The 25,870-nt window shown below is 54.2% G+C and overlaps 2 protein-coding genes across 2 annotated transcripts in view; one reads left to right on the top strand and one right to left on the bottom strand.

Annotated features, from left to right (window-relative positions):
- The window catches only part of LOC147646604 (uncharacterized), a 518,783-nt gene that overhangs the window by 21,409 nt on the left and 471,504 nt on the right, over window positions 1–25,870 (bottom strand). The gene's annotated exons all lie outside the window — the stretch shown is intronic.
- LOC147646621 (olfactory receptor 14A16-like) lies at window positions 4,208–6,377 on the top strand. Its single transcript, XM_086873155.1, has 2 exons — window positions 4,208–4,352; window positions 5,419–6,377. Exons 1-2 carry the CDS (start codon window positions 4,322–4,324, stop codon window positions 6,375–6,377), a joined length of 990 nt encoding a protein of 329 aa, XP_086729281.1. The 5' UTR covers window positions 4,208–4,321.

The following is a 25,870-nucleotide window of genomic DNA, read 5'->3' as shown; positions in this document are numbered from 1 at the left end:
TGCAGAGAGACAGCTCTGGCCAGGAGCAGCTCCTGAGCACAGCCCAGCAGGGCTGGGGCCCTGCCAGGGCAGCTCAGGGACACAGAGAGCAGGCCCAGACAGAGCTGCCAGGGGCTCAGCACTGGCAGGGGCTGTGGGATGTGCCAGAGGGGGCTGTGTCACAGCAGCACCTCTGTGGCTGTGTCCTGGAGCCCCAGAGCAGCTGTGATGTCAGAAAGGGGCTGTGTGACAGCTCCGAGTGGGTTGTGTGAGGTCACAGCTGGGGCTGTGACATGACAGAGTTTGTTGTGTGAGGTCACTGAGCAGCTACAGCATCATAGAGGGGATTCTGTGACAGCACAGAGAAGGCTGTGTGTCGCCCTGAAAACTCAGATTCTGAGCTTGCTAACATAGTTTTCTAAAGACTTTCCCAGGACAGTAACTGTAAACATAGATATGTGTACATTCTTTCTGTTACACGTCTTGTGATGAGCATCTCTCATGGCCAGTGCAGGGGGAAAGTGTTATCCTGACCATCCAATCCCTGGCCATGGTCAGAAGCCTATAAATCCGGGGAGGAAAAATAAACTCTGCTCTTTCTTGCACCACACCTCAACCTGTGTCCGTGTGATCTATTGATCTTTAGCAGCAACAGCTGTGACATCACAGAGAGGACTGTGACATTAGACATATACATGACACCACAGAGCAGGCTGTGCCATCACTGATTGATTGTGTGACATCACAGACCAGGCTGTGAAGCCACATGGTTGTGATATGAAATCCTAGAGTGGGCAGTGACATCCCAGAAAAGCCATGTGACATCTCAGGACAGGTTGTATGACATGAAAGTGCCAACTGTGAGATCATCGAGTGAACTGTGAAATCAAACGTGGCTGTGTGACATTATGGAAGGATATGTGACATCACGAGGTGGTTTTGTGACATGTAAGAGACAGTGTGACATCACAGAATGGTGGTGTGACAACCAGGGGCAGGTTGTGTGACATCAGCAAGTGGGCTGTGACATCACAAGTGGCTGTGTGACATCACAGGGTGTACTGTGAGGTCACTGGGGAGGTCTCTTCGCACCGACCCCCCCTCACAGTTCCCCCCAGAGAAGTCCAACGCTGCCCTTGCAGCAGCCTGTCTGCACAGAAACACTTCCAGGGCTCTCTGCATTTCCCTTCCCTCACTCTTGCCTCACTCACACACCTCCCAACAACCCACTTGGTGCTTTCAGCTGCAAGGAGTTCAAAGCTTGTCTGTCCTTCAGCAGCTGCTCTAATTCTGCCTTCAGCCAACTCTGGGGTTGTGTTTATTGTAGAACTCCCTGTGTGTCTGAAACATTCCTTGTGTGGTTCTGCCTTGGGGAAGGGGAACCTCCTTGGTGGCACCTTGGGCTTGGCACACACTTGAGGAGGGTGTCTGTTTTCCATTGGGAAACTCAGCAGTTTTAGATTGCTAAAATCAAAGAAGGAAAACCCCTCTTTGCCTGAGTGCAGCCAGTTCTGTGAGCAAAGCAGGTCCCAGGGGAGTGAGGAGAGACAGGATGGGGCTGGGGAATGTGGAGCAAGGTTGTCCCCACTGGGTCAGACCTCAAGGCACAGCTTCTCTGACCTGGCCACACCTCCTTAGGAGAGACCCTGGATCAATATCCATCACTGAATGCTGCAATCACCTCTGCTCTAAAGAGAACAGGAATAAAAGACACCCTTTAAAATAGGAACAGATATTTCTTAGAAGCTCTTTGAACTATTTCTCCATAACTATTGTAGGAAACTTTCCTAAGAACGGAACAAGACCAGAGGGAAATCAAGGCACAGCCATAGTTTGTTAGGATTTGCTTGATCCTAATGAGCCCCGTGGTGCATTTGGAGCTGAGCCCTTGAACCTCAGGGCCTGAGAGGAGATTGCACAAACCTTTCCAGGAGTCCAAGTCAGAGGAAAAACCCAAAGTTTCTCCAGGCATTAATGGATCCCACTGAGGTCCATCCCCAGCACAGGCTCCTCATGGACTCCTTGGAGGAGAGAACTGGAGGCCAGGATTGCACAAAAACCTCCCAGAGACTCAGTGTGGGAAGGAAAATCCAAAGTAGCTGAAAAAGCCCTGAGTATCTCAAAGTATTGATGAGCCCCACTGAGTGTCAATGCAAAGCTCCCAAGGGACTCGTTAAAGCAGATAATTGGGGCCAGGATTGCACAAACTTCTCTTAGAGTCTGTATCAAAAGGAGATAGCAAGTATCTTAAAATAATTGAAGTATCTTGAAGCATTAATGAGCCCCACTGAGTGTTGTTATTGACAAAGGCTCTCAAGGGACTAATTACAGCAGATAATTGGAGGCCAGGATTGCACAAAGCTCTCAGAGACTCCAAAGCAAAAGCCAAAGTCCTTTGAAAAAGCTGCAGTCCCTGGGAGCATGAAGGAGCCCCCCAGGGCCATTCCTGAGCAAGGCTCCCCAGGGACTCCTTCCAGCAGATCCCTGAGGCCACTGGCATGTGGGCTAGGGGGGATGCTGAGGGCAGGCCAAGGGGGTGACAGTGGCCAGCCTTGCTGGGGCTGTGCCAGGAGGCCCCAGGGCCTCAGGACAAGGTGTCTCCTCACAGCCCTTGCTGGCACAGCATTGGCTGCTGTGGCCCAGGGCACCAAGCCTTGGCTTCTCTTTGTCCCCAGCTGTCATCAGTGCCTCCAGTTCTCTGCTCTGCCTGGGGCCTGGGGACACTTTCTCAGTCACGTCCCTCAGTGGGACCCATTAAAAGTGAAAGAAACTTTGGAGTTGGATTCTGACTTGGAGTTCTTGAGAGGTTTCTTCCCCTCCCTGTCAGGGACTGATGTTCAGGGCCTCAGCACAAAGCCCCAAGAGGCTCATTAAAGTCCTGCTGCTGTGTCTGTGCTGCTGAGCTGGGCCGGGCTCCTGGCACAGAGGCAGCTGCTGGAAACCAAGAAGAGCTTCAAAAGCACATTTCTCTTGCTGAGCAGCTCTTCTGCCAGCCCAGCAGGGCTGGGGCACTGCCTGCAGCCACCCTGGGCACAGCCCAGAGGCACAGAGAGCTTCAATCAGTCAGGGCTGGGAAGGTGCTGAGAAGTGCCTGGGGCAGAATCCCTGCCAGCCCTTGGCACAGGAAGCCTCTGGCTGCAGGACAATGCAGCTGCAGCTCCTGGAGGCATCTCCTCAAGCTGGAACATGCCAGTGCCTACAGACTCTGTGAGTACATTCTCTGCCTGTCCCTTGTGCAGAGCAGCCAGGGGTGCCCAGGGCTGTCCTGCAGAGCAGGGTCCTGCAGCCCAGGGCGCTGTGCTGGGGCAGGGACTCTGCTGCCTGCCAGGGACAGCTCTCAGCCGGCCCGGGGAGCTGCTCCCAGCGCTGGGGAGAAGCTGTGGGGGGAAGGAGCCACCCTGAGCAGGGCAGGGGCTGCTGCTGAGAGGGGCTGTGTGGGGCAGGGCTGCTCCCAGCTCCAGACCTGCCTGGCCACAGCTCCAGAGGACACTTCCCAAAAGAAGGTGAGACTGGAATTGCTGTAAAGATCAGGAGCTTTCCTGAGACTGTGCTCAATTTCTCTCTTTAAGCAGGGTGGGAAAGTTGAGATGATAGCAAAAAGTTTTTTGCTTTTTATGCATTTTTAATATATTTTTAGATCTGTAAACTATTATCATGTAATTATGAAATTTTAATTCTTAATTAACTCTATTAAACTATTATTCTATAGTATAGTATAGTATAGTATAGTATAGTATAGTATACTATACTATACTATTATATTATATTATATTATATTATATTATATTACATTTATATTATACTTAAGGACAACTATTATTCTTAATTAACTCTAATATGTTTCCTAACCTTACTCTTAGATTTTAGAACAATAATCTGATCTTCTAAATAGATTTCTGAAATACTGTATTGTCTTATCATCAGGGAGAGGAGCTACAAGAAGAACATTTTGTTTTGGAACCAGAATGTGAGCAGTCATAACAAAAAGTGGGGCAAAGAAATCCTTGGACCTACTCCAATGGGTTGACTCAGGGGTGTGTAACTGGGGCAGCTGAATCTCCTATTGAATGTTTCTGTTAAATATCCTAATTAATCAACCTTAATGAATTGTTTAAATAAGGGGCCAGGTGTGCCTCAACCCCACTGGGACACCTGGAAGTTTCCAATATAGGTCTGGTTTTTACTTTACTGTTCCAACACTGTTGCAAAAGGGTTTGTTTTTTGTTTTTTTTTCTCTTTTGATTATAGACAACAGGGGGATGAGAGAAGCAGAAGAGGAATTGTAATCCCAGAATCACAGAACATTCTGAGTTGAAAGGGACACACCAGGAACAGCAAAGTAATGTTTGAACATTTACAGAGATGCCAGAATTGTAAGTTTGGTGCTCAGTCTCTCTGCTGGGAGCCTCCTAAACGGCCTAAATGCACTGCTCTGATATTGTCATTGGTATCTGGGGCTCTCAGGGAGGCTCTGGCATCTGCAGCAGCTGAGTCAGGCCCTGCCCTTGGGATTGCTGCCAGGCAGGTGTGTCCATGGGAATGGGGTGTCCCAGCTTCCCTGTGACCTGTGGGGCTGTGGGCAAAGCAGTCCATGGCAAAGGGGAATGAGCTGAGCCCCCTCCCTGAGATCCCATCATGGGCACACCTGGGGATCTCCCTGCTGTGTCCTTCCAAGCTCTGAGCTGCCCTCCTGGCTGCAAATCTGTGCCAGAGCCTCTCAGAGCTCCCTGAATGTCCCACGGGGAAGGGCAGAGATGCCACAGCTGAGGAAATGCTGTTGGCTCTGCCAAGGGAGCCGTGAGTGTCCTTGGCAGAGGGGGGTGCTGAGACCTTGCCCAGAGACCTTTAGAGAGGGTGAGACATTCAGGGATCCCTCTGCTCTGGGCAGGGTCTGGTTTATGCCAGAGTGACACAGGAGTGTGACTGTGCTCTGATTCCAGCCAAAGGTGCAAACCCAGGGCAGTTGGGAACAAGCCCATCCAGCCCCTCACCTTCCCTAAGCCACAGGGAATCCTTTGCCTCTCACATCTCTCAGTGGGAAATTCTGAGTGCAGCAGAAATGCTGGGGATTTCTGACCTCAGAGAACCAGGAATGATTTGTGGGCAGGAAAAGAATGTTTAAAATTTCTTCCTCCTCTCAATGTCTTTTACAAGTGGGAATAAAGATGGCAACAAGCCCTTCTGCATTAGGAGTGATTCCCCTGACAAATCCTGAATTTCCAGCTTTTCCCCTCTGTCATATGGCCACAAACCCAGGGCAGCAGGGCAGGGATGGCTCCTGGAGAGCCCCCAGGCGCAGGCCTGGCTGCTCCTGGCACACTCAGACAGCACAGCTGGAGCTCAGTCAGGGACCTGGGTGAAGTTTTCACAGAGCAGGAACAAGGCTGGGTGAGTCCCAGCCTCTCCTGATTTGTCACTGCTCTTTTTCTTCATGAACAGGTCCCCGTGTTCAACCACAGCAAATGTCCAACAGCAGCTCCATCAGCCACTTCCTCCTGCTGGCATTGGCAGACACGCGGCAGCTGCAGCTCCTGCACTTCTGCCTCTTCCTGGGCATCTCCCTGGCTGCCCTCCTGGGCAACGGCCTCATCATCAGCGCCGTAGCCTGCAGCCACCACCTGCACAGCCCCATGTTCTTCTTCCTGCTCAACCTGGCCCTCACTGACCTGGGCTCCATCTGCACCACTGTGCCCAAAGCCATGCACAATTCCCTCTGGGACACCAGGCACATCTCCTACACAGGATGCGCTGCACAAGTATTTTTTTTGGTTTTCCGTGCTGCAACAGAGTATTTCCTCCTGACCATCATGTGCTACGACCGCTACGTGTCCATCTGCAAACCCCTGCACTACGGGACCCTCCTGGGCAGCAGAGCTTGTGCCCACATGGCAGCAGCTGCCTGGGCCAGTGCCTTTCTCTATTCACTGCTGCACACAGCCAATACATTTTCCCTGCCCCTGTGCCATGGCAATTCCCTGGGGCAGTTCTTCTGTGAAATCCCACAGATCCTCAAGCTCTCCTGCTCCAATTCATACACTAGAGAACTTGGGCTCATTGCAGTCAGTGTCTGTTTGGTATTTGTCTGTTTTGTGTTCATTGTTTTCTCCTATGTGCAGATCTTCAGGGCTGTGCTGAGGATCCCCTCTGAGCAGGGACAAAGGCACAAAGCCTTTTCCACCTGCCTCCCTCACCTGGATGTGGTCTCCCTGTTCCTCAGCACTGGTACATTTGCTCACCTGAAGCCCCCCTCCATCTCCTCCCCATCCCTGGATCTGGCAGTGTCAGTTCTGTACTCAGTGGTGCCTCCAGCCCTGAACCCCCTCATCTACAGCCTGAGGAACCAGGAGCTCAAGGCTGCAGTGTGGACACTGATGACTGGATGGTTTCGGAAACATTAAACTGCTGGCCAATTTCTGCAAATCACTTATAATAAAAATCACCTTTGATACTTCCTGTTGGTTTAATTTTGGAGGTTTTCTGTGTTTTCCTTTTTTAATCCTGTCCACAATGAAATGTCATTGTTTGTGCCATTTCTCATTTTGTTTCTCTCCATCTTCCCTGTGGCCACAGACTGTGTCAATGAGGGCCTGTGCTCTTGGTGGCTTTCAATGAACTAAAGGATCTCCCAGGAAAGTTTTCTCCAGAGATTCCCCTTTTGTTCCCTTCTCTGGAGCTGCAGCAGCAGTGTCTGTGTGCAGAGCTGGGGCAGATCAGTGCTGGCACAGCAGCTGTGCCCAGGAGCAGCAGCACTTGGTGTTGCCAGTGCTGCTCCCGTGCCACTGCCCCGCTGCCCTCCTGGCCCTGGTGTTGCTGCAGGGCCTGAGTGCTCTCGGGGCCGGGCACAGCCCTGGGGGTGGCAGTGCCGGGGCTGCAGCAGGGACAGGCCATGGGCACTGCTGGGGCAGCGCTGACGCCTCAGGGCAGGGCCTGGGGGCTCCAGGCTCCTTGCCCAGGCTCTCTCAAGAACACGGCCAGGCCAAAGCTCAGCACAGAAAACCCCCGTGAGCAGCCCCAGGCTGGCCGTGGGCAGGCTGGGGGCAAACAGCATGGCTGGGGCTCTGCAAGGTCCCTGGGGGAGATGGGAAGGAGCAGCAGAGCAGGGGCTGATCCATCTCCACTGCGCTGGACACCCCAGGGCAGCGTCCCAGAGCGTCCTCATGGAGCTGCCAACAACATCCCCCCTGTGCAGCCCTGGCCTCTCCCCCAGCTCAGAGAGGTGCCGCGTCCTTGCAGGCACATGTCATGAATAAAATCTCTCAAGAAATCCACCCCGGATAAAATACTGTATTTAATTATGTACAGTTAATGTTCTTATCCCATTTGTAAACCTTGTACCCCTTGTTTACTCCGATGGTTATTAGTAATGTTAATTTCTTAGCAGTTTCTGAAGTGTTTTAAAGGTTCTTATGAGACATTCCTGTACCCTTTCTCCTTACTTCCCTGCTACCTTGTAACAGAGCTGCTCCCATGGGGGCTAAATCCAACTAACAAAAGCAACCCATTAGAAAGGTGTGCCACAGAACGAGGCAACTCCCATGGTCCCTGTGCCACACTAGAAGAAAGAAACTCCCAGGAAGCTGTGTAACCGAGTAAAATGCAAACTAAGGCATGCAGGACACCAAAACAATGAGCTAACAGAGGAATAAAAGGACAATGAAACATATTTGAGCAAGCTATGATGCAAGATCATCTCCCTGCATCACCTAAACCTGCTTAGAAACCATCTTCCTGCATCACCATGACCTAAGAGGATTGGAAAGGACTGACAGCCCTAGACAGTGAAACAGGACGACAGGTCCCTGACTACTCTCATGAGGACGGAAGCCCCAGCTCTGCAGTGTGTGCTGCAAAGCTGAATTGTGTCTCCTGTTTGGAGCTGACAGTGTGGGAATGGCCGTGATGGAAGCAATCCCTTGGGCCCCCCACACCCCAAGAGCTGAATCCTAATAAAGGCATCAAACGGGAGTCTTGTCTCCTGGTCAATTTCTTTCAATTACAGTGTGCCGCACGGGCCATTGTTGCAGTCTGTTTATTTTGTTCTGGTTATTAAGTGAATGGTTTGCTCCTGCTGTTATGCCCCTATGATTCTGTAATGGTTTTGCCCTCCTGTCAGTTTTTGTAAACCCCTCCCCTTTTTCCTGAACCTTCCTTGTCTATCACCTTTAGCCTGCCCCTGGTCCCTGTATTCAATGTAAACCCAACCCTTTGTTCCAGCAAGTTCCCTGCCTTTCATCCCTTACTCGAAGCCCCATTGGCTTTGCGACTGCTGCCCCTCACAAATGTTACTCCTATTGGCTCCTAGTATTGTGAACCCTCCTCCCGACTCCTCCCATACTGTATTCCCATTGGTCCTTGGTTTGTACCCTCCCCTCTTTAAATTGGAGAGCACAGGAGTGCTCAGGGCTCAGAGTCCTTGGGTCCCTGTGTGTCTTTCCAGCCCTTGTCCTGTCACCGCTCCTTTCCCTCAATAAATCCTGTTCCTGGAAATCTGCTTGGACTCTGGGTCTCCTCCATCTCCTCACTGAAGCCCACGACGCCAAGACCCGCAGAGCCTTGAGTGGCGGAGAGGCTCTGAAGGCTCAGTCTAGGGAAAACAGCTCCCAGACCGTTCCCCACTCCTGGCGCTGCCAGCGGCCAGTGAGCAGAGCTAGCCCAGGTGTGAAGGGCCGCGGCGGGCAGCGTCAGGCCATGGCCGAGGGGGCCTGGACCCACCCGGAGCTCCTCCCGGAGCCCAGCGGACTCCAGCTCAGCGGGGGCCGGCAGCGGGGCACGGCTTAGGCTCAGCAAGGTGTGAGCAGCCGTGGTCCGGCCCAGCCTCAGCCGGGGTCCCACAACCTCCCATCCCCACCCGGTCACTGCTGGGGCCAGCCCGGCCCCGCCAGGCCGAGCCTGTGCGATTCAGCCCTTCTGGGACACAGGGCCAGAAAGACTTCAGCCCTGAAGCAGCAGGCTTTGAGTTCAAGCCTTGGGAAGCACTTGCCAAAAGCTTGATGGCAATTCATACGTTCATCAAGTCACCCCACTAAAAGTTATGTTTCTAGAATCTTCCCGTGTCTCTCCCCCGATTGATTGCAATTCGTCACAGTATTTTTCATCTTTCTAACCCCAGTCTGTGTCTGGACCCATGCCCTCAGACTGCGCCCTCACACCTCCGCTAGATATTGTTGTGTCTGCCCCTAGGCCTGGTCTTTGCACTTTGCTCCTGTGCTGCGCAGGCTTTATGGGCCTCATCCCTACTTGATTTTCCTATTCCAGTTGGTTTTGGGGACTCCAGTGAACCCGCTCCTTTAATTTCCTCCTCGGTTTCCCGGGTGTCAGGGGACCCTGAAGCTTTAAGGATTGTTGCAGCCACTGTCAGCACGACTGCAAGGGCCGCAGTGCAGCGGGGCCCGGCCCGACCGGCAGCCGGGTACCTCCTCAAAGGTGGAAGCAAGAGAGAGATTTCCCGGGCTTGCCTGTCTGCAAAATGTCAATCTCACCGAGGAGGATCCAGCTTTTTAAATGCTTTAATAGGTAGTCAGTTCCCACAGCTAGCCAGCTCTTGGATTTTGCTTGGCACAGGGGCAGCTCTCGCTTAGCAGCTCCTCTCAGTAAAATCATTTCCATGGGGGGCTTCTTCCCTGCTCACTAAATAGCAATTCATGCAAAAGCAGCACAAACTGTTCTTCCTGTCCTCCTATCTTTGCCAGAGAGTGCCTTTCAAAGGGATAATAATTGGGAGGGAGGGGGTTTACATTTTCCATTGCAAAGGAGCCTCCTGCCTCCCTTAGCAGGCCCCTGTCTTTCAAAGGAAGACACACACGGTCTCCTTTTGCACCTTCACTTGGCCCCAGCCACTCCTGATCATTTGAAGGAGCGGCTCAGAAGAAGGGGCTGCAATCCCCCAAGGCCTGGGCTGCTCCAGGCCGCTCCTGGTGCCTTGGGCTGTTGAAGGGGTGCCGGGGTGGCCTTTGTGACACAGGCACGGGGTGCCGGGGTGGCCTTTGTGACACAGGCACGGGGTGCCGGGGTGCCCTTTGTGACACAGGCACGGGGTGACAGGGTGGCCTTTGTGACACAGGCACAGGGTGCTGGGGTGGCCTTTGTGACACAGGCACAGGGTGCTGGGGTGGCCTTTGTGACACAGGCACGGGGTGCCGGGGTGGCCTTTGTGACACAGGCACAGGGTGCTGGGGTGGCCTTTGTGACACAGGCATGGGGTGCCGGGGTGCCCTTTGTGACACAGGCACAGGGTGCCATGGTGCCCTTTGTGACACAGGCACGGTGCGTCAGGGCCTGTGGTGACGCGGGACCTTGCGGTGCCCAAAGTCCATTGTGACATGGCAGAGCCCCGCCCCGGCTGGGGGGTATATAAAGGGCTTGTGGGGCCTGGGTCAGTCCCAGGACAGTGGCTGTGTCCAGGTACCTGTGTGTGCCAGAGGACTGCAGGCACAGAGGAGGAGAAGGCAAAGCCCAAGTCCCAGCCCCCCAGGCCCTGGCCCGGCTCACAGAGAGCCCAGGCCTTGAGGGAGCAGCAGGAGGAGGCTGAGAGGGCAAGCAGAGGGAGGAGAGGAGCCGTGGAGTCCTGCGCTGAGGAAGAGCCAGAGCTCTGCCGAGGAGAAATGAACAAGTTCCAGCAAGGGACTCCAGGGGAAGCCTGCACTGAGCCACAGCTGTCCCCAGGAGAAGCCCAGAGCTGCCAGGAGCTCTCTGAGTGGGATGAAGGCCTTGAGCAAGAGCTGGTCCAAGTATGGGGGAGCTACTGGCATTTCTGGGACTGGGATGAGGGCAGGGAGCAAGAGCCCTCCCCAGTTGTCTCCGAGTGGGGCGAGTGCAGGGAGCAGGAGCCGTGGCAGGCGGACAGCGATCACTGTCAGGAATTCTCAGATTGGGAAGAATCTCCTGAGCAGCGGCTGTCCCCAGGAGAAGGCACGAGCCGCCGGGCACTCTTGGACTGGGAAGCTTGCCGCAAGCAAGAGCTGTGCCAGGATGGCCAGGAGGTGACTGGAGGCAAAGCAAAGAGAAAATCCTCCAGGTCCAGCTGGGATGATGACAGTGATGGAGAGCTGGCTCAGGACAGCAGGGAATACTGCGACATCCTGTGCAGCCAACTCAAGGCCTGGCAGCGGGAGGACGATGACTGGGATGAGGTGAGCGTCCTGGAGCTGCACGAGGAAGGAGAAGAGGCCAGGCAGCAGAGACTGGCAGATTTAGCCCGAGACGGAATCCTGCTGCCTGTCCCTCGAGAAGCTTGGGTGGAGTGCCAGGAGCCTGAGCTGTGCCCGCAAGAGCAACTCTGTGCCGGGCCTGGCCCTCTGGCAGCCCAAGCCACGGTGGAAGATGTCTCTTCTCCTGGGCAGCCGCTTCCCCACAGGAAAGGCCGTTCGCTCTTGAGGCAGGCACTGCGGGCGCTGTGGGCCCTGCGGGGGCTGCAGGGGCTGTTCCGCTGCCCCTGCCTGGCGGCACAGCCACAGGATCAGTGCCCGCTGCCAGCAGCGCCGGGCTGCAGATGGCGGCTGCCCCGCGGCCTGCCCGGCGCCCCGAGGGAGCCGCACGGGCTGCCCCGGCCTGCGCTGGCCCTGCGGGCCGAGTCGGCCCCGGCCGCTCTGCAGCACCCCCGGGGCGGCTCCCCGAGGGCACACGGCAGCCCAAAGCGGCACCCGAAGGGGGGACCCTCGCTGCCGGGGCTCAGCGCCGCATCCCGGCCCATCGTCCGGCCGGGAAGGCACCTGGAAAGTCATCGGCTCCCAGCGGCAGCCTGGCACCGCCAGCGGCACCCCTGCACCGGGTCCCCGAGGGCCACAGCCACACGGCTCTTGGCCCTTTGCAGGGACACTGGCTCCAGCTCCTCCCTGCTGGACTCCAAGGCCATTTCCTCTCCTCCGGAAAGGACTCCATGCTGATCCTGGGGCACTTTGGCCATGAGGAATGGACACAGACAGGAGGTGTTGCTCCCAGGACACGACGGCGGCCTGCTGGACTGCAACACACACAATTCTAACAAAGGAAAAGAAAGTTGTGTTTAGGAAGTAGTAGTAGGAAAGAAAAAAACCCCAACACCCCCCCCCCCCCCACCCAAACCTGCATAAGACCCTCCAGAAACCAAAAAATGATAAAGAATTAGAATAGGAATATTAGGAAGAAGAGGTAGAAGCTGAAGTAGATGAAGATGTAGTAGTACTTAAAACATGGAAAATTGAGAATAAGAATAAAATGTTGGAGTCTGGAATACAGAGTGTGTGCCCTTGTTTCTGATACTTAGTTATAAGATCCAGGTATAAGTTCCCCCAGGCAGGGCAGGTCCCTGGGTGCTGCCCCTGGCCCAGATAGTTTTCAGATGGGAAAAACTATCAGAAGTAAAGTTTTAGAAGACAAAATGTCTTCCCTGCTGACAGCACCGTAAGGAATAGCTGCAGGGCAGAGTTTTAAAAACAGAGGTTGTCTTGACCTCTCTACAGCCTTGCATGGTGCTCAGCATGATAGATCAAGGGAAAAAATATTATAGTGGTGTGGCAGCAGCCTCAGGGAGACAAAGAGTTACATTGTCCCACCCCAAACCCCTTGAGAAGGGCGGCCCAGGTGTTCTGATTGGGTTTGAGTCCCTGAGGGGTTCTCCCTTGGTGTGCTTCTACTGGTCCCTGACCCTGAACTCCACCCTCAAAGGTGGAAACCCTCGGGGGTTCTGTCCCTCAAAAACCCCTGCTGTGCCTCTGTTCAGAGCTCTCTGTTCTGGACCTGACTTTGTTCCCATGCTGAATAAATGGTTTCGTGAACCAGGAGCCCATCTCGGTTGGTGTTTGATGCTGGTCCCCAGAATCCTACTGCTTCTCTGGACGAGATCCTGAGGTTGCTGACTGTAACATATGGTGAGAGAATGCGTGGCATCCAGCGAAGCAAGAGAACAGCAGGACCCGGCTCCATGGACACCTCGTAAGTCACCGGCTGATGGCCTGAGAGCCGGCGAGACCCCCGCCTAAGAAATGAGGACTCGAGAGTACCTGGCAGGAAGGCTGGGTTGGGAGTGCCTCGGGCATGGGGAAGAAAAGGGGTTACGGAGGTGTGGGAGTCGGGACCAGACACTGGGACACCTTACATCACCCAACGAGACGTATCATGGACGATATTAACATTATGGACGATTATATTAACATTATGGACGATTATATTAACATTATGGATGATTATGGACGGTATGGCTCTTCTGGTGGACTGTTTTTGTCTTCTGTGAAGTTCCTTTTTTTTTTTTTTGGTGTATACCTCCCTGTTCCTTCCCCTTTCCCCTGTTCCTAAGGGCAGGACAAAGGGTGAAAAAAGCCAAGATGGCTCGGGGCTGCTGCTGTCTCCCCGTCACCCCGGCGTCTTTCTGCCATCCCATCCCCTGTTTTCCTGAATGCAAGCAAGGGACGGAGAACATCCAGAGTGATGCGGGTCTGCTGCCGTCTGCCCGCTGTTCCGTGTCCTCCTTCACCCCCTGTCTTTCCATATTCCCCGTTCCCGGTCCAGGAAAGTCCATCCCGGCCTCCCCCCCCATCCCAAGATGGCTCTGGCCACGCGGTCTGGGATCCCTTGTTTCCCACCTTGCTCCTTCTTTTCCAGCCCCGAACCTTCCCTTCCCCCAGTAACTCCTGCTTCGCTCCCACCCCTTTGTTCGGTGCTCCACCCCTGGGGGCTCTGCCTTTTCCATCCTGGGCAACACCTCCTCCGGGGAAATCGAAACTGGAACTGAGCTCCCAAAGCCAGTGTTTCACCGAGATCATCTAAAGCAGCAATGCCCACATGGGAACCAGAGCCGAAACTGGAGATGGAAGAACTCTGCCCCTCGTGAGAGGAGATCTAAGAGCTGCACCCTTCCTCAAAGAGAATCCTAAACTGCAAGAGACATAAAAAACCATTATGTTTGCATTAAGTACCATCACTGTTTAATTTGCCCGGCGTGGTCCGAGATTGAAATGTTTGTTTTCAATTTTGTTTTTTCTGTTTGCTTAATGTGTTTTGTTACTGAGTTTCTGTTGTCCCACAAAGCAAAGCGGGTGCTCTGTGGAGGAGGTGAGATTTTAAGGTGTATGTCTGGGAACATTTTAAGCTCCTAATTAAAATTTGAATAAATAAATAAATAAATAAATAAATAGATAAGAAAGGAGCAGATGTGGCAGCAGCCTCAGGGAGACAAAGAGTTACATTGTCCCACCCCAAACCCGTTGAGAAGGGCAGCCCAGGAGTTCTGATAGGGTTTGAGTCCCTGGGGGATTCTCCCTTGGTGTGCTTCTACTGGTCCCTGACCCTGAACTCCACCCTCAAAGGTGGAAACCCTTGAGAGTTCTGTCCCTCAAAAACCCCTGCTGTGCTTCTGTTCAGGGCTCTCTGTTCTGGACCTGACTTTGTTCCCATGCTGAATAAATGGTTTCATGAACGGGAGCCCATCTCGGTTGGTGTTTGATGCTGGTCCCCAGAATCCTGCTGCTTCCCTGGACGAGATCCTGGAGTTGTGGACTGCAACAGCAGGGTATTGGATGAAATACACAAATTGACACATTGGAGGACGCAGGGTCTATGTGACCATTTCTTGAGGGAGAACATCTGCACAGGGGTTTATGATATAGCAAAGGCCATCACTCAGGGCTGTGTAACGTGTCAAAGGGTAAACCAACGAGTGATGACGAAACCCGTACCAGGGGGAAGGGAACTAGCGGAGAGACCCTTCCAAAATGTGTAAATTGATTTCACAGAAATGCCTCTAGCACAGGGACACAAACACCTGCTAGTGATCGTAGATAACCTGACCCATTGGCCAGAGGCTTTTCCCACTTGGAATGAAAGAGCGAGAGTAGTAGTCAAAATACTTTTGGAACATATTGTCCCCAGGTATGGGTTAATCAATAACATAGACTCGCACCAAGGCCCCCATTTCACTGCCCGTGTCCTCCAGGAAACCACTGAAGCCCTGGGGATAAAGTGGAGGTTACACACCCCATGGCATCCCCAGAGCTCCGGTCGGGTAGAACGGATGAATAAGACCATAAAAACGACCTTAACCAAGCTGACTCTGGAGACTAAATTAGATTGGATAAAATGTCTCCCTTTGGCTTTGTTGCAAATAAGAACCCGACCTCGAGCAGATTTAGGGGTATCCCCTTATGAAATGCTATTTGGACTCCCCTTCCTAATTACTCCTTACAGCACTGCCCAGTATACGGAAGGGGAAGAAACCTCAAGGAGGTATTTGGAAACTGTTGTTAAAACTTTAGAAAACCTCAGGAAAAAAGGGTATCTCCCTCAAACTCCTCCCTTAGAGGTAGACACACACCATATCAACCCTGGGGATTGGGTATTGGTAAAATCTGGGGCTAACTCTCCTCTCACTCCAAAGTTTGAAGGACCCTACCAAGTTCAACTCACACACATACGGCTGTGAGAACCCGGGAAAAAGGGTGGACACACGTGACTTGAGTTAAAGGACCAGTGGCACCACCAGATGGGGAAGTAAACTCTGAAAAAGATCCCTCTAACTGGACTGTTGTCCCCAACACCAAGGACTTGAAAATAACCTAAAGAAGGAAACCCAGAGACTAAAGTCCCCAGTCAGGAACTGGAATTATATATGTTTTTAAGTGATCTCTTGGCTGCAACATTTGTGGTTAAGTGTTTCTTTAAAGTTTGTGAACTAATGTTAAAGTGTTTTCCAGTTGTGGTTAACTTGTAACTATTATTATTATTATTATTATTATTATTATTATTATTATTTGAAAAAGTAAAAGACCCCCCCCGCCCCTGCTGAATAAGGCTCCAATTTCCTAGCCAAGACTATATCCCTCCCTGGGCAGCTTTTCCCAAGACCAATAACGACAACAGTAAAAAGGAGAAGGACAAAAGAAATAATAAAGCCGTAAGCCTTGGACCCAGACCCGCAAAAGAGTGTGAGGAAAACCCCAAGAGGCAAGACCAGGGGAGATCAAACATGGTTCCTGCTGGACTCTTGGGAGTCACGGACTGGAGGGAGCCTAAAAGGATCATCACAAGGCTCATGGTAGGTCTGGTGATAGCAATGCACCTCACCAATGCCATGGGGACAGACTCTTGCATGAAATGTTATTATCCCTTGTATGATGGGGAAAATCTAGGGTCCCTGGTAAGGGTCCACACAAATTTGAGTCCTTCTTGTTACAACAAATCACAATTAGAAGAATGCCAAGAAAACGGAAAAACATATTGGATTACCAGAAATACGGCCACTTTTAGAGAACGTCTTTTGGGAGACTGTCCCATGAGGGATACTTGGCTGTGCTTTGAAAAGAACGAACCAGTAAAAGGTGAACCTGATGTGGTAAAGGAGAAAAGAGTGGACATGAGGGTGGGAAATGAAGAATGGGAAAATTTGAGTGGGAAGAACTTGTTCATTGATTCAGTTGAAAACATCAGCAAGGAATTAAATATAACTGATTGTTGGGTGTGTGGGAGTACTAAAATGTCTGATATTTGGCCCTGGGAGGGAATTAGCTTGAAACCTTGAGAAATTCTAAGCATAAAATGAACTGGGGAAGGCCAAAGCACACCAGGGTATAGGAGAAGAGAAAAATGGGAATTAAAGGCTAAGGTAATTGGGGAAGACTGTATTCTACAAATTGGAAAAAGATATAGAACCCTGGTGGGGCGGATGGCATGCAAAAGATATAACGAAGAATCTAGGAACTAAATGGGTTCCCCAAGAGCCCAGCCTAAGATATTGGTCCTTAGAGAAAAGGGAAAAAGGGTGCATTCATCACAAAGGATATAACCTTTATGAATGTGCAGAAAAAGGGATCAATCCCTTCTGGGGAATTAGAAGCCTATCAAAGCATTGGGAGTACCCCTATGAAGACAGGGAGGGTTTTGGGGAAGCCCCAGATGATTTCTTTTGGATCTGCGGGGATGCAGCTTATACACATCTACCAGGAGACTGGTCAGGTAGCTGCACGATTGGGGTGATAAAGCCAGCTTTCTTCCTGCTCCCAAAACAAGCTGGCTCAGAGCTTGGAGTACCACTATATGACAACCTAAAGAGGCCGCTAAAAAGGAAGAAGAGGAGTGTAATAAGCACAGGAGGGACCCAGAATTGGAAAGGAACAGTCTGGACCCTGGAGGAAATAATAAGAACTTATGGGCCAGCGACGTGGGCCCAGGATGGGTCCTGGGGATATAGGACCCCAATATACATGTTAAACAGAATAATCAGGCTCCAAGCTGTAATTGAAATAACATGGAACAAAACAGCCCTGGCTCTTGATCATATAAGTGACCACCTCTCCCAGACCTGATGTACCTGGTGTACCAACTCCGACTAGCAGTAGATTACCTTCTCGCTGATGAGGGGGAAATCTGTGGGAAGTTCAACACCTCTGAATGCTGCCTAGAAATAGATGATAAAAGTGAAGTAATCTGGAACATTTCTAAAGAGATCAGAAAAATCTCCTATGTAGGGAACCAAGAATGGATGCCAATCCTGAATACTGATTGGTGGGATAGTTTCTGGTCCTTTAAGGGCTGGTGGGAAAAGGTGGCATTCATTGGTATAGCGGGACTAGCAGGACTGTTATTTCTTTCCTGTGTCATCCCATCTATGATCAGAATGATTACCTCAGTAATAGAGTCTAGCAGGACGATCTACAACTCGTTAGAAATAACCCAAGAGAAGGGAAAAACTAAGATCCTAATGTTAGAAAGTTCAGAGCGGAAAGAAGCAAAAAGGGTATATGACCAATACCAAAGACTAAACAAGTTTCACTACCAGGAGCCTGAAACAGCAAGTTGACGCAGGCTGATGCCTGGTCAAATTAAAAGAGGGGGGATATTGTTATAAATAAAAATCCCAATGTTCAAATTATATGTTCCTGTTCCAATCCCAGTTTAGGTCCCTGGATAAGGGGTTTTGGTGTTGTAAGTCCCAAAAGGGTTCACTGTTAAGAAGTTCATACTTGTTTTATCCTTGCATTTGTATCCCCATCCCTTATTCTCTTCCAACCCGTCAGGCAATTTAGCCGCTGCTGCCCAGGATGAACTTCCCCATTTCCCATAAAGACTTGCACATGGGTGCATATTAAAATCATATTACCACCTGGGAGCAAAGACAGCCCTGGACAACGAGCCACGCTCAGGGAACATCTGGAGGACCCCACTGTGGAGGCAGCGGGGACCTGGGGAGACAGGGTGTGCCAATCCCAGTCCGGCAAGCTGGTTGCCATGACCTGGGCAGGACTTGAGAGGGAAGACACCCCTAGACCTTTGAGCCTAAGACAGAGTCTCTGGGTGATCCTGGCGAGGATAGAGGCTCTGGTCCTGCTGACAGTGGATGACGACAGGCCTGTGTGATCCTCGACATCGACCACAGGGAGCAGCGGCGGCGTGCACCCCGAGCCCCCACCTCTAGGCCCAGTTCTCTCTAATAAAGGCTTGTTAATGGGAGCAGAAGGTCTCCTGGCCCTTTAATTCACCGCACCTGCAGTGCCGGGGGAGGAGGTACAGCTGGGAGGAGGGAGGGGTGGGGGGAAGCTGGTTTTAGGGGTATTAATTTACTTCTCACAATCCTTCACTGAGTTTTTTGAATTTTCTGCCAGAAATCTCTCTCCTCCCCCACTCATCCACAGGGATTTGGGGCAGTTTTCCCTTTTTGGGGGAAATACGAGCGATGCACTGAGGCACCTAATTAGAGCTGGGAGAAGTGAGGCTCCAGGGCTTCCCGCTGAGCCGGAGCCACCGAACACCCAGGGCAGGGAAAGGCGGGCCGGGAGCTGCGGAGAACTTTGTTTGTGTTGGGAGCTCAATGGCGGCTCGGGCCGGGCCCGTTCCAGGCCTGTTCCTCATCTCCGCCCTTCCCCTCACACAGCCCGGGGCGGGCCCTGAGAGCGCGGGGCGGGGCTGTGCCGTGTGCAGAGCCCGCCGCTGGCTGCGATTGGCTGCTTTTGCTGTCACTCGTGGCTCCGGCGCGCGCTGATTGGGCAGAGCAGGGACAAGCCCGGCCCCGCTGGCGCCCCCAAGGGCGGCCGTGGGGCAGGCGAGCCGCCATTGCCGGAGCGTCTGTGCGGGCCCGGCAGCGGCGGCAGCGGCCGGAGCCCGGTGAGGCGGCGGCGGAGCTCGGAGGCGGCCCCAGCCATCGCAGGTGGGAGCCGCGCTCGGTTCTGCGGGGGCTCGGGGCTCGCTGCGGGCCCGGGAGGGGGCGGGAGGGGGCTGTGGCGGGTGGCTTGTGCCGTGGCCGGCCCGTGTTGGCCCTGGCGTGAGGGCGCTGCGGGAGCGGCTGCCCGCGGTCTCCTTCCCGCTGGGGCCTCGGGCAGGAGCCGGTGCCGGAGCAGCGCTGGCTCGTCCCGGTTCGTGTCGGTAGCCCGGAGGTGGCTGCGCTGTGCCCGGGGCTGGGCGGGAAAATTCCCGGCGCCAGAGGTTTGTGTGGCCAAAGGAGGCCGAGGAGCGGTGTGAGAGTGACTTTATTGCTGCCCAAAGGGAGAGGCCGTGGGGCATTTGCCGTGCGCTCTCTCCAGCTGCTGGAGGACGCGGCCTCGTTTTTGTCCTGATTTTCCCGGCCGCGTGTCCCTGTCCCTTTCCCCACTGGCGGAGGTGCTTGGAAGGTTCAGACTTCCCCATCTGCCTCCTGCATGTCCCGGTTAATATGTACCCACCACTTTTGTAGAACATCCGATATTGATGGCTCTGTAAAGTCTTTGTTCTTCTGGAAGTTCAGGAATTTAGCGGGACTTTGTCAGAGCAGCGGTCCTTGTCAATTAGTAACATTTTCTGAAACTGATGCTTTCTCCCATTGCTTCCTTATGTGCAAGTCCCTGGCCCTATCTGCAAGCAGATTCACTAATTGACTCTGTTTTTAGTTCCTGGGTGTTCTTTGATTTTGGGATTGCTCTCAGTGCCCTCATTCTCTGTCCTTTTGTAGCCGTTTGTGGCTCAGGAGGCCTGGCTGCCCCCTGCATCCCCTTGCTCAGCTGCTGAATGAGCTGCACTCAGCAAGGTGTCCTGCATGGTGAAAAGATGAGAGTTGCTGTAGAACATAAGAGGAGAAGCTGCATTTGTTTAACCCATGGTCTGCCAGGGAACCACAGAAATGTTGCCCATGCCCATCCTTTCCACATTTGGACCAGTACATGAGCTCTTTTCTTATATCTTTTGTTATCTGTTTCTCCACTTTTCCTTTGTGATCTATTTGCCAGCAGCAGTTTGAGTCATTTAATTTTCCACAAACTCTGCCTCCTTTTTCTGCTAAAAGATAATGTGACTCTATCCCATGGTGAAATGTTGTATTCCTCATCTGGGTGGATTGATTGTGAAGAAAGTCAGGAACTGGAGCTGTCTGGTTGGTATTATTTTGAGGACATCCTGTAATCTAATTATATCATGGAAATGATAAATTAGTTCTCTGGCTCCTGATATGAATTCATTAGGGTTCCCCGGGGCTGGCCCATGGTGTTGCAGGATTTGTTCTGGTGGCTGTTCGTATTTTCCCCATTTTTTGGTTCTCCCTCCAGCCAGGGCTGCATCAATTTTGGGCTTTTCTCTAATTAAATCAGCACGTACTTGGATTCCCAACTGATTTCCCTTGGGGTAGCAAAAAAACCCCAGTGCTCTAATTCACCCTATATAACATAGAAAGTGAGAGCACAAGTTGAGGTGGGGAGTGGGATGATTCTCCCCCATTTTTTATAGTGAAATTTTCACAACATTGTCCATTTGCAGTTTTCCTTTGCAGCTTAACCAATTTCTGTGTCAGTCAGATATCCTCACTATGGGCTCTGCCTTTAGCTGTGCAAATTCCATCTGTGCCCCCAGGCAGAGCTTGGGGTGAGGGGCAGAGGAATTCAGGCCAAATCCTCCCCCAGGCAGGAACACCCTGGTACATTGTCCATGCTTTGGCCCAGGGGTGTTAATTTGCATTTCTAAAGCTCCTGTCCTGGCTGCCTGGAATGAAGCTTCTCTTCCAGGGCAGCCATGGGATGACTCACATGGAGCCCACCGCCCCCCCCCCCCCCCCCCCCCCCCCCCCCGCCTTACAATTTTCTTTTCTTTTTTTTTTTAATACAATTTTCTATTAACTATTTACCTTTTAAAGGGCCGCATTTCAAGGTCTTCTGGTTTTCAAAATGCAGCTTAAAGGTGAACATGGAAAAACCCATACCATAATTTTGTCATCACTAAGAGCCACGCACAAACATAAAAACAAAAATTAGAAAGAAATCAAGTATTTTCTTTTTCTTCTCTTCTGACCAAAAACTGATTCTCACACCCCTGGCCCAAGCAGAACTGACAACAGAAAAGTAGAATTATTACGAAAAATTCTTCTAATGGTGTAATCCATTCACTGAAACTGAAAAGCAAAAACTCTCCAACAATGTCTCCAGAGAAATAAGGCATGACTTGATTCTGAACAGAATCATTTCAACCACACATAGTCTGCATGTGCAGAGAAAATCATTCCATGACATGTGAGTTTTACTAGATGTTTCCTAAACTTTATTCAGTCTGAACCCATAGAAATCCATTGGTTTAGTGTTCATTGTTTCCAAGTTGTGGAGGCCTTAGTGTTTGGTTGCACCGGGATTTCTGTGTCTCTGATGTGAATTAGGTCTGCACTCCTGGATTTCCTGCTCAGCCTTTTCCAGACCCGCTTGGATCCCCATTCCTGGGCCCTGGGACCCCCCCGCATCTCCTTCCCCAGCTCCAGGATCCCCTGCACCCCCTTCTCCTGCACCAACAGCGCCCTGCACCCCCTTTCCCGGGGATCCTCCCCTGGCAGCCCCTGGATCCCCCGGTTCCGTCAGCCCGGGGACCCCCGGAGCCCCATTCCCGGCCATCCCGGGGCACCGCACCCCCAGGCCTCCCTTTCCAGGGAAAGCCGAGCTGGGCACGGGGCTCTCCAGCCGCTCTGGCATTTCTGATCACCCAGAGGAGAGGGAGAGAGCAGCAGAGAGAGAGAAGGAGATTGGGAATCGGGGCTCGGGCTCCCAGCGCCCGCTCCTGCTCCGCCGGGGCTGGGGAGCCGCAGCCGCAGGAAAAATGGGATCCGCGGATGCCGGGGCTTCCCCCGCTTTGGGCCGAAGCCGGCGGGTTGCAGGCAGAGTTTGTGCGCAGGGCCCGGGAGTTCAGCCCAGTTTGTCCCGGGGGTCCCGCAGTGCGCGGCCGAGGAGGGTCCCGGGGGATCCCGGGAGGGGATCCAGGGGAATTCCCTGGAATTGCCCCGTCCCCTCCCCCCGCGCTCCCTCGGGCACTTTCGCTTCCGCCTTGGCCGCCCTGCGCCGCCGGGATCTGCCCGGCGACCGGTGACGTCACTGCAGCCTCGGGCTGCCACTGGCGGGCAGCAAAGAGCGGCGCCAATGGCGGGGCCGGAGGCGGCTCTGGGGGCGGGGCCGGGGCTGTGGGCGGGGCCGCAGCGGAGCAGCGCGATGGCTCCAGCGCTGGGGCCGGGGGCGCTCCCGGGGGGCGGCGAGAGGTGAGGGGGACCCCGGCACCGGGACTCTTTGATCGCCCATTCCGGAGCGCCGAGGGGCCCCTAAACCCCCATTCCTGGGCGCCGCCATCCCACCGAACCCCCATTCCCGGCCGTGCGTCCCACCCTGCACCCCCTTATCCGGCACCAGGAACGCCTGCACCCCTTTCCCGGCCATCCCGCCTCCCGCAGCCCCCAGAGCCCCCTTCTCCTTGACCCATTTACCCCCCGGACCCCTATTCCTGCCTCTCCCAGCAGCCAGCCCCTCCTTTCCTCAGCACTCAGGACACCCGGGACCCCTATTCCCAGCCATCCCGGCTTTCCCTGCCCTGTCCTGGCAATGGGGACAGCGGGGACCCTTGGAGCTCCCTTTCCTGGGTACAGGAACGCCCTGAACTCCAGCCATGCCACATCTAGCCAGCCCTAGCCTCCCCTCTTGTCACTCCTGGCATCCCCAAATGCCCTTCCCGGCTCTCCCCGTTCCCCCTTTCCTTCAGCCGTGACCCCCCCGATCCCAAACCTCCAAATGTCCCCCCAGTTCTCCTCTCCCTGCGTTCCCTGCACGCGGCGCTGTCGGAGCCCGGCCCGGGCTTCCCGCAGTCCATGTCCATGGGGTCCCTGGCTGGGACCCCCTTCCAGCGCCGCCGCAGCGAGCGGGGCCGGGCGGAGCCGAGCCGGGATCTTGGGATAGCCAGGGCTGGGATCTTGGGATAGCCAGGGCTGGGATCTTGGGATAGCCAGGGCTGGGATACTGGGATAGCCAGGGCTGGGATATTGGGATAGCCAGAGCTGGGATATTGGGATAGCCAGGGCTGGGATATTGGGATAGCCAGGGCTGGGATATTGGGATAGCCAGAGCTGGGATATTGGGATAGCCAGGGCTGGGATATTGGGATAGCCAGGGCTGGGATATTGGGATAGCCAGGGCTGGGATATTGGGATAGCCAGGGCTGGGATATTGGGATAGCCAGGGCTGGGATATTGGGATAGCCAGGGCTGGGATATTGGGATAGCCAGGGCTGGGATATTGGGATAGCCAGGGCTGGGATATTGGGATAGCCAGGGCTGGGATATTGGGATAGCCAGGGCCGGCACAAGGAGCGGCACCGGCACGGGACCAGCGGGGAGCTGCAGATGCTGCAGCAGCGGCACAGCCAGAGCGGGGCTGAGCGGGGGGAGCCGGGGCTGGGGGATCTGTGGGGCTGCGATGGCAACTGTGGCACCGCCATGGGGATCCCTGAGATCCAGGCTGAGGGATTAACAAATTCCCTGGCTCACAGCTGCAGGGAATGTCTCCGGAAATATGTCAGATATGGGCAGGAGGTGCTGGAGTGTAAAGGTGGGGAGGGCAGAATTCCCATGGGAATATGGGAATCCGAATGTGGGATTTGTGAGGGCAAAATCTGGGAACCTGGGAATTCCCATGGAAATTCCATGGATGGATCTCAGACATCCCATTCCCGTGAGACCTCCACAGATGGATCCCACTGCTGTCCAATTCCCATGGGAATTCTGTAGACGGATCTCACTGCCATGTCATTCCCATGGAATTCCATGGGCAGATCTCCCCATCCCATTGCCATGGGAGCTCCAATCCGGTTCCCCCCCAAACCCATCCTGGGGGTCACCCTGTTTTTTGCCCTCCCCACCACCCACAAGACTTCTGGGGGTCCCTCCCATTACCCACCCAGCCCCCCAAACTCTTCCTGGTCCCTCTTCTTTCCCCCATAATGGGAATTCCTGGAAGTCCCCCCGTGTCCCCTCCCCCAGGACTTTGGGGGTCCCACCCGACCTGTCCGTGCACCCCCAGATTTCTTCCACAGCCCCCCTGTGATGGTGGAGGGTGGGGGCCGAGTGCTGGTGCCCCCCTGCCTGCAGCAGATCCAGCGGTGAGGGCAGTTTGGGGGGTCCCTCAGCATTTGGGGTCCCTGGGATTTGGGGTGACCCCCCGGGCCCCCCAGGATCTCCCTGAACACGCTGACGCTGCCCGTGCGCTGTGAGAAGGTTCAAACCCGGCACGGGGTCCCCAGCACTGCCACCCGCATTGCCCAGGTACCCCCAAACCTGCCGAGAACCCCCAAACCCCCCGGGACACCCCAACCTCCCCTGATCCCAAACACAGCCCTGGATGCTCCAAAAACTCCCCAAAACCGCAAAACCCCATAGAGACATTGAGAAGGTTCATACCTGTCATGGGGTCCCCATGTCCATTACCAGCAGGTTCCCCAAAACAGCCTTGAGATCCCCAATTTCATCGCTGGGATCGCCCAAATTCTCCCATCAGGACCCCTGTAAACCCTCTTGAGAACTCCCAAAAAACCACCGTGGCCCCAAAAACACCCAGAACTTCTGAAAACCCCCAGGAACCCCTCATGAAGGTTTATACTGAGCATGGGATCCCCATGGACACCATCGGCATCACCCAGGTACCCCCAACCCCTCCCGGGACCCCCAACCCCTCCCGGGCTCCACTGCCGGAACCAACGGGAGCGGTGTTGCCCTTTTAAGAGGAGTTACAGTGGGACCCGACAACACCGGGGGCCCTTAAAGCGGCCATGGTAGAGAGAACCCCCAAAATCCACCCTGGGGGACAAAACATCCCCTACAGGGGCTGGGGGTGCGGACACCCCTAAAAATGTCACTTAAAGCCGTCATGATCCCCCCTCAAAAGGGGCTTGTGGGGCTGCGGCCGCACAAACACCCTAAACTGGGGAGGAAAAAACACCCCTGTAGTGGTGGGATCCCCCCCAAAAAACCTGAAAAAGAGAAAAACTCCTCTTGAGAGGGGCCTGAAGACCCTGAAGGGCCCTGGAAGAGGGACAAGATCCCCTCCTGTGCTGGGGCCTCCCCGAGCCGGGAACTCTCCCGTTCCTGCACTCGGGGGAGCCCCGAACGACGGCGGCTCCTGGGCTGAGCCCCCCTCAGCCGGGGCTGCGGGGGGAACTGGGGGGGCTGGGACGGGGCTTGGGGCTCCTGGGGTGAACTGGGGGACCCTCAGTGCTCCCACCTCCCCTTGTTCCCCTGTCCCGCCCCGTTCCCATTGTTCCCCCAAAGCTCCGCTGCCCCCAGCTCGGTTTGGGGGGGACCCAGCCCTTTCCCATCGTGTCCCGGCCCGGTCCCGCTCACCCGAGGGCTCCGAACCGCGCACAGGGACAGAGGAGGGACAGAGGAGGAGGAAGAGGAGGGACAGAGGAGGAGGAAGAGGAGGAGCAGCAGGAGGAAGAGCTGGAGCAGGCAGAGGAGGCTCCACCTGCGCTCCCCGCTCTCTGCATCTGCAGCTCCTTCGGGACCATCGCCCCCCATCCCGCAGGTGCCTGGGGAGGGGGAGCTCGCCCCAAATACCCCGGGGCTCCCTGGCTTTGGGGTTTTTGGGGGGGATGTTTGGGGATGGCAGGGCTCCAGAGCCGAGCCGCAGATGCCCCTCGGGGGCACCCCGGGGGTCCCCGGGAGGTGTTTTTGGGG

This window comes from Cyanistes caeruleus, unplaced genomic scaffold, assembly GCF_971803275.1.
Source record: "Cyanistes caeruleus unplaced genomic scaffold, bCyaCae1.hap1.1 HAP1_SCAFFOLD_89, whole genome shotgun sequence".
NCBI classification, from domain to species: domain Eukaryota; kingdom Metazoa; phylum Chordata; class Aves; order Passeriformes; family Paridae; genus Cyanistes; species Cyanistes caeruleus.
The sequence above is the reverse complement of the archived record's forward strand: the minus strand, read 5'-3'. Positions and strand labels throughout refer to the sequence as shown.

Coding starts and splice junctions, on each gene's coding strand:
- LOC147646621 (XM_086873155.1), top strand. CDS start 4,322: ATGTTTGAACATTTACAGAGATGCCAGAATT. Junction 4,353..5,418: donor TTTACAGAGATGCCAGAATT/GTAAGTTTGGTG, acceptor CTTCATGAACAG/GTCCCCGTGTTCAACCACAG.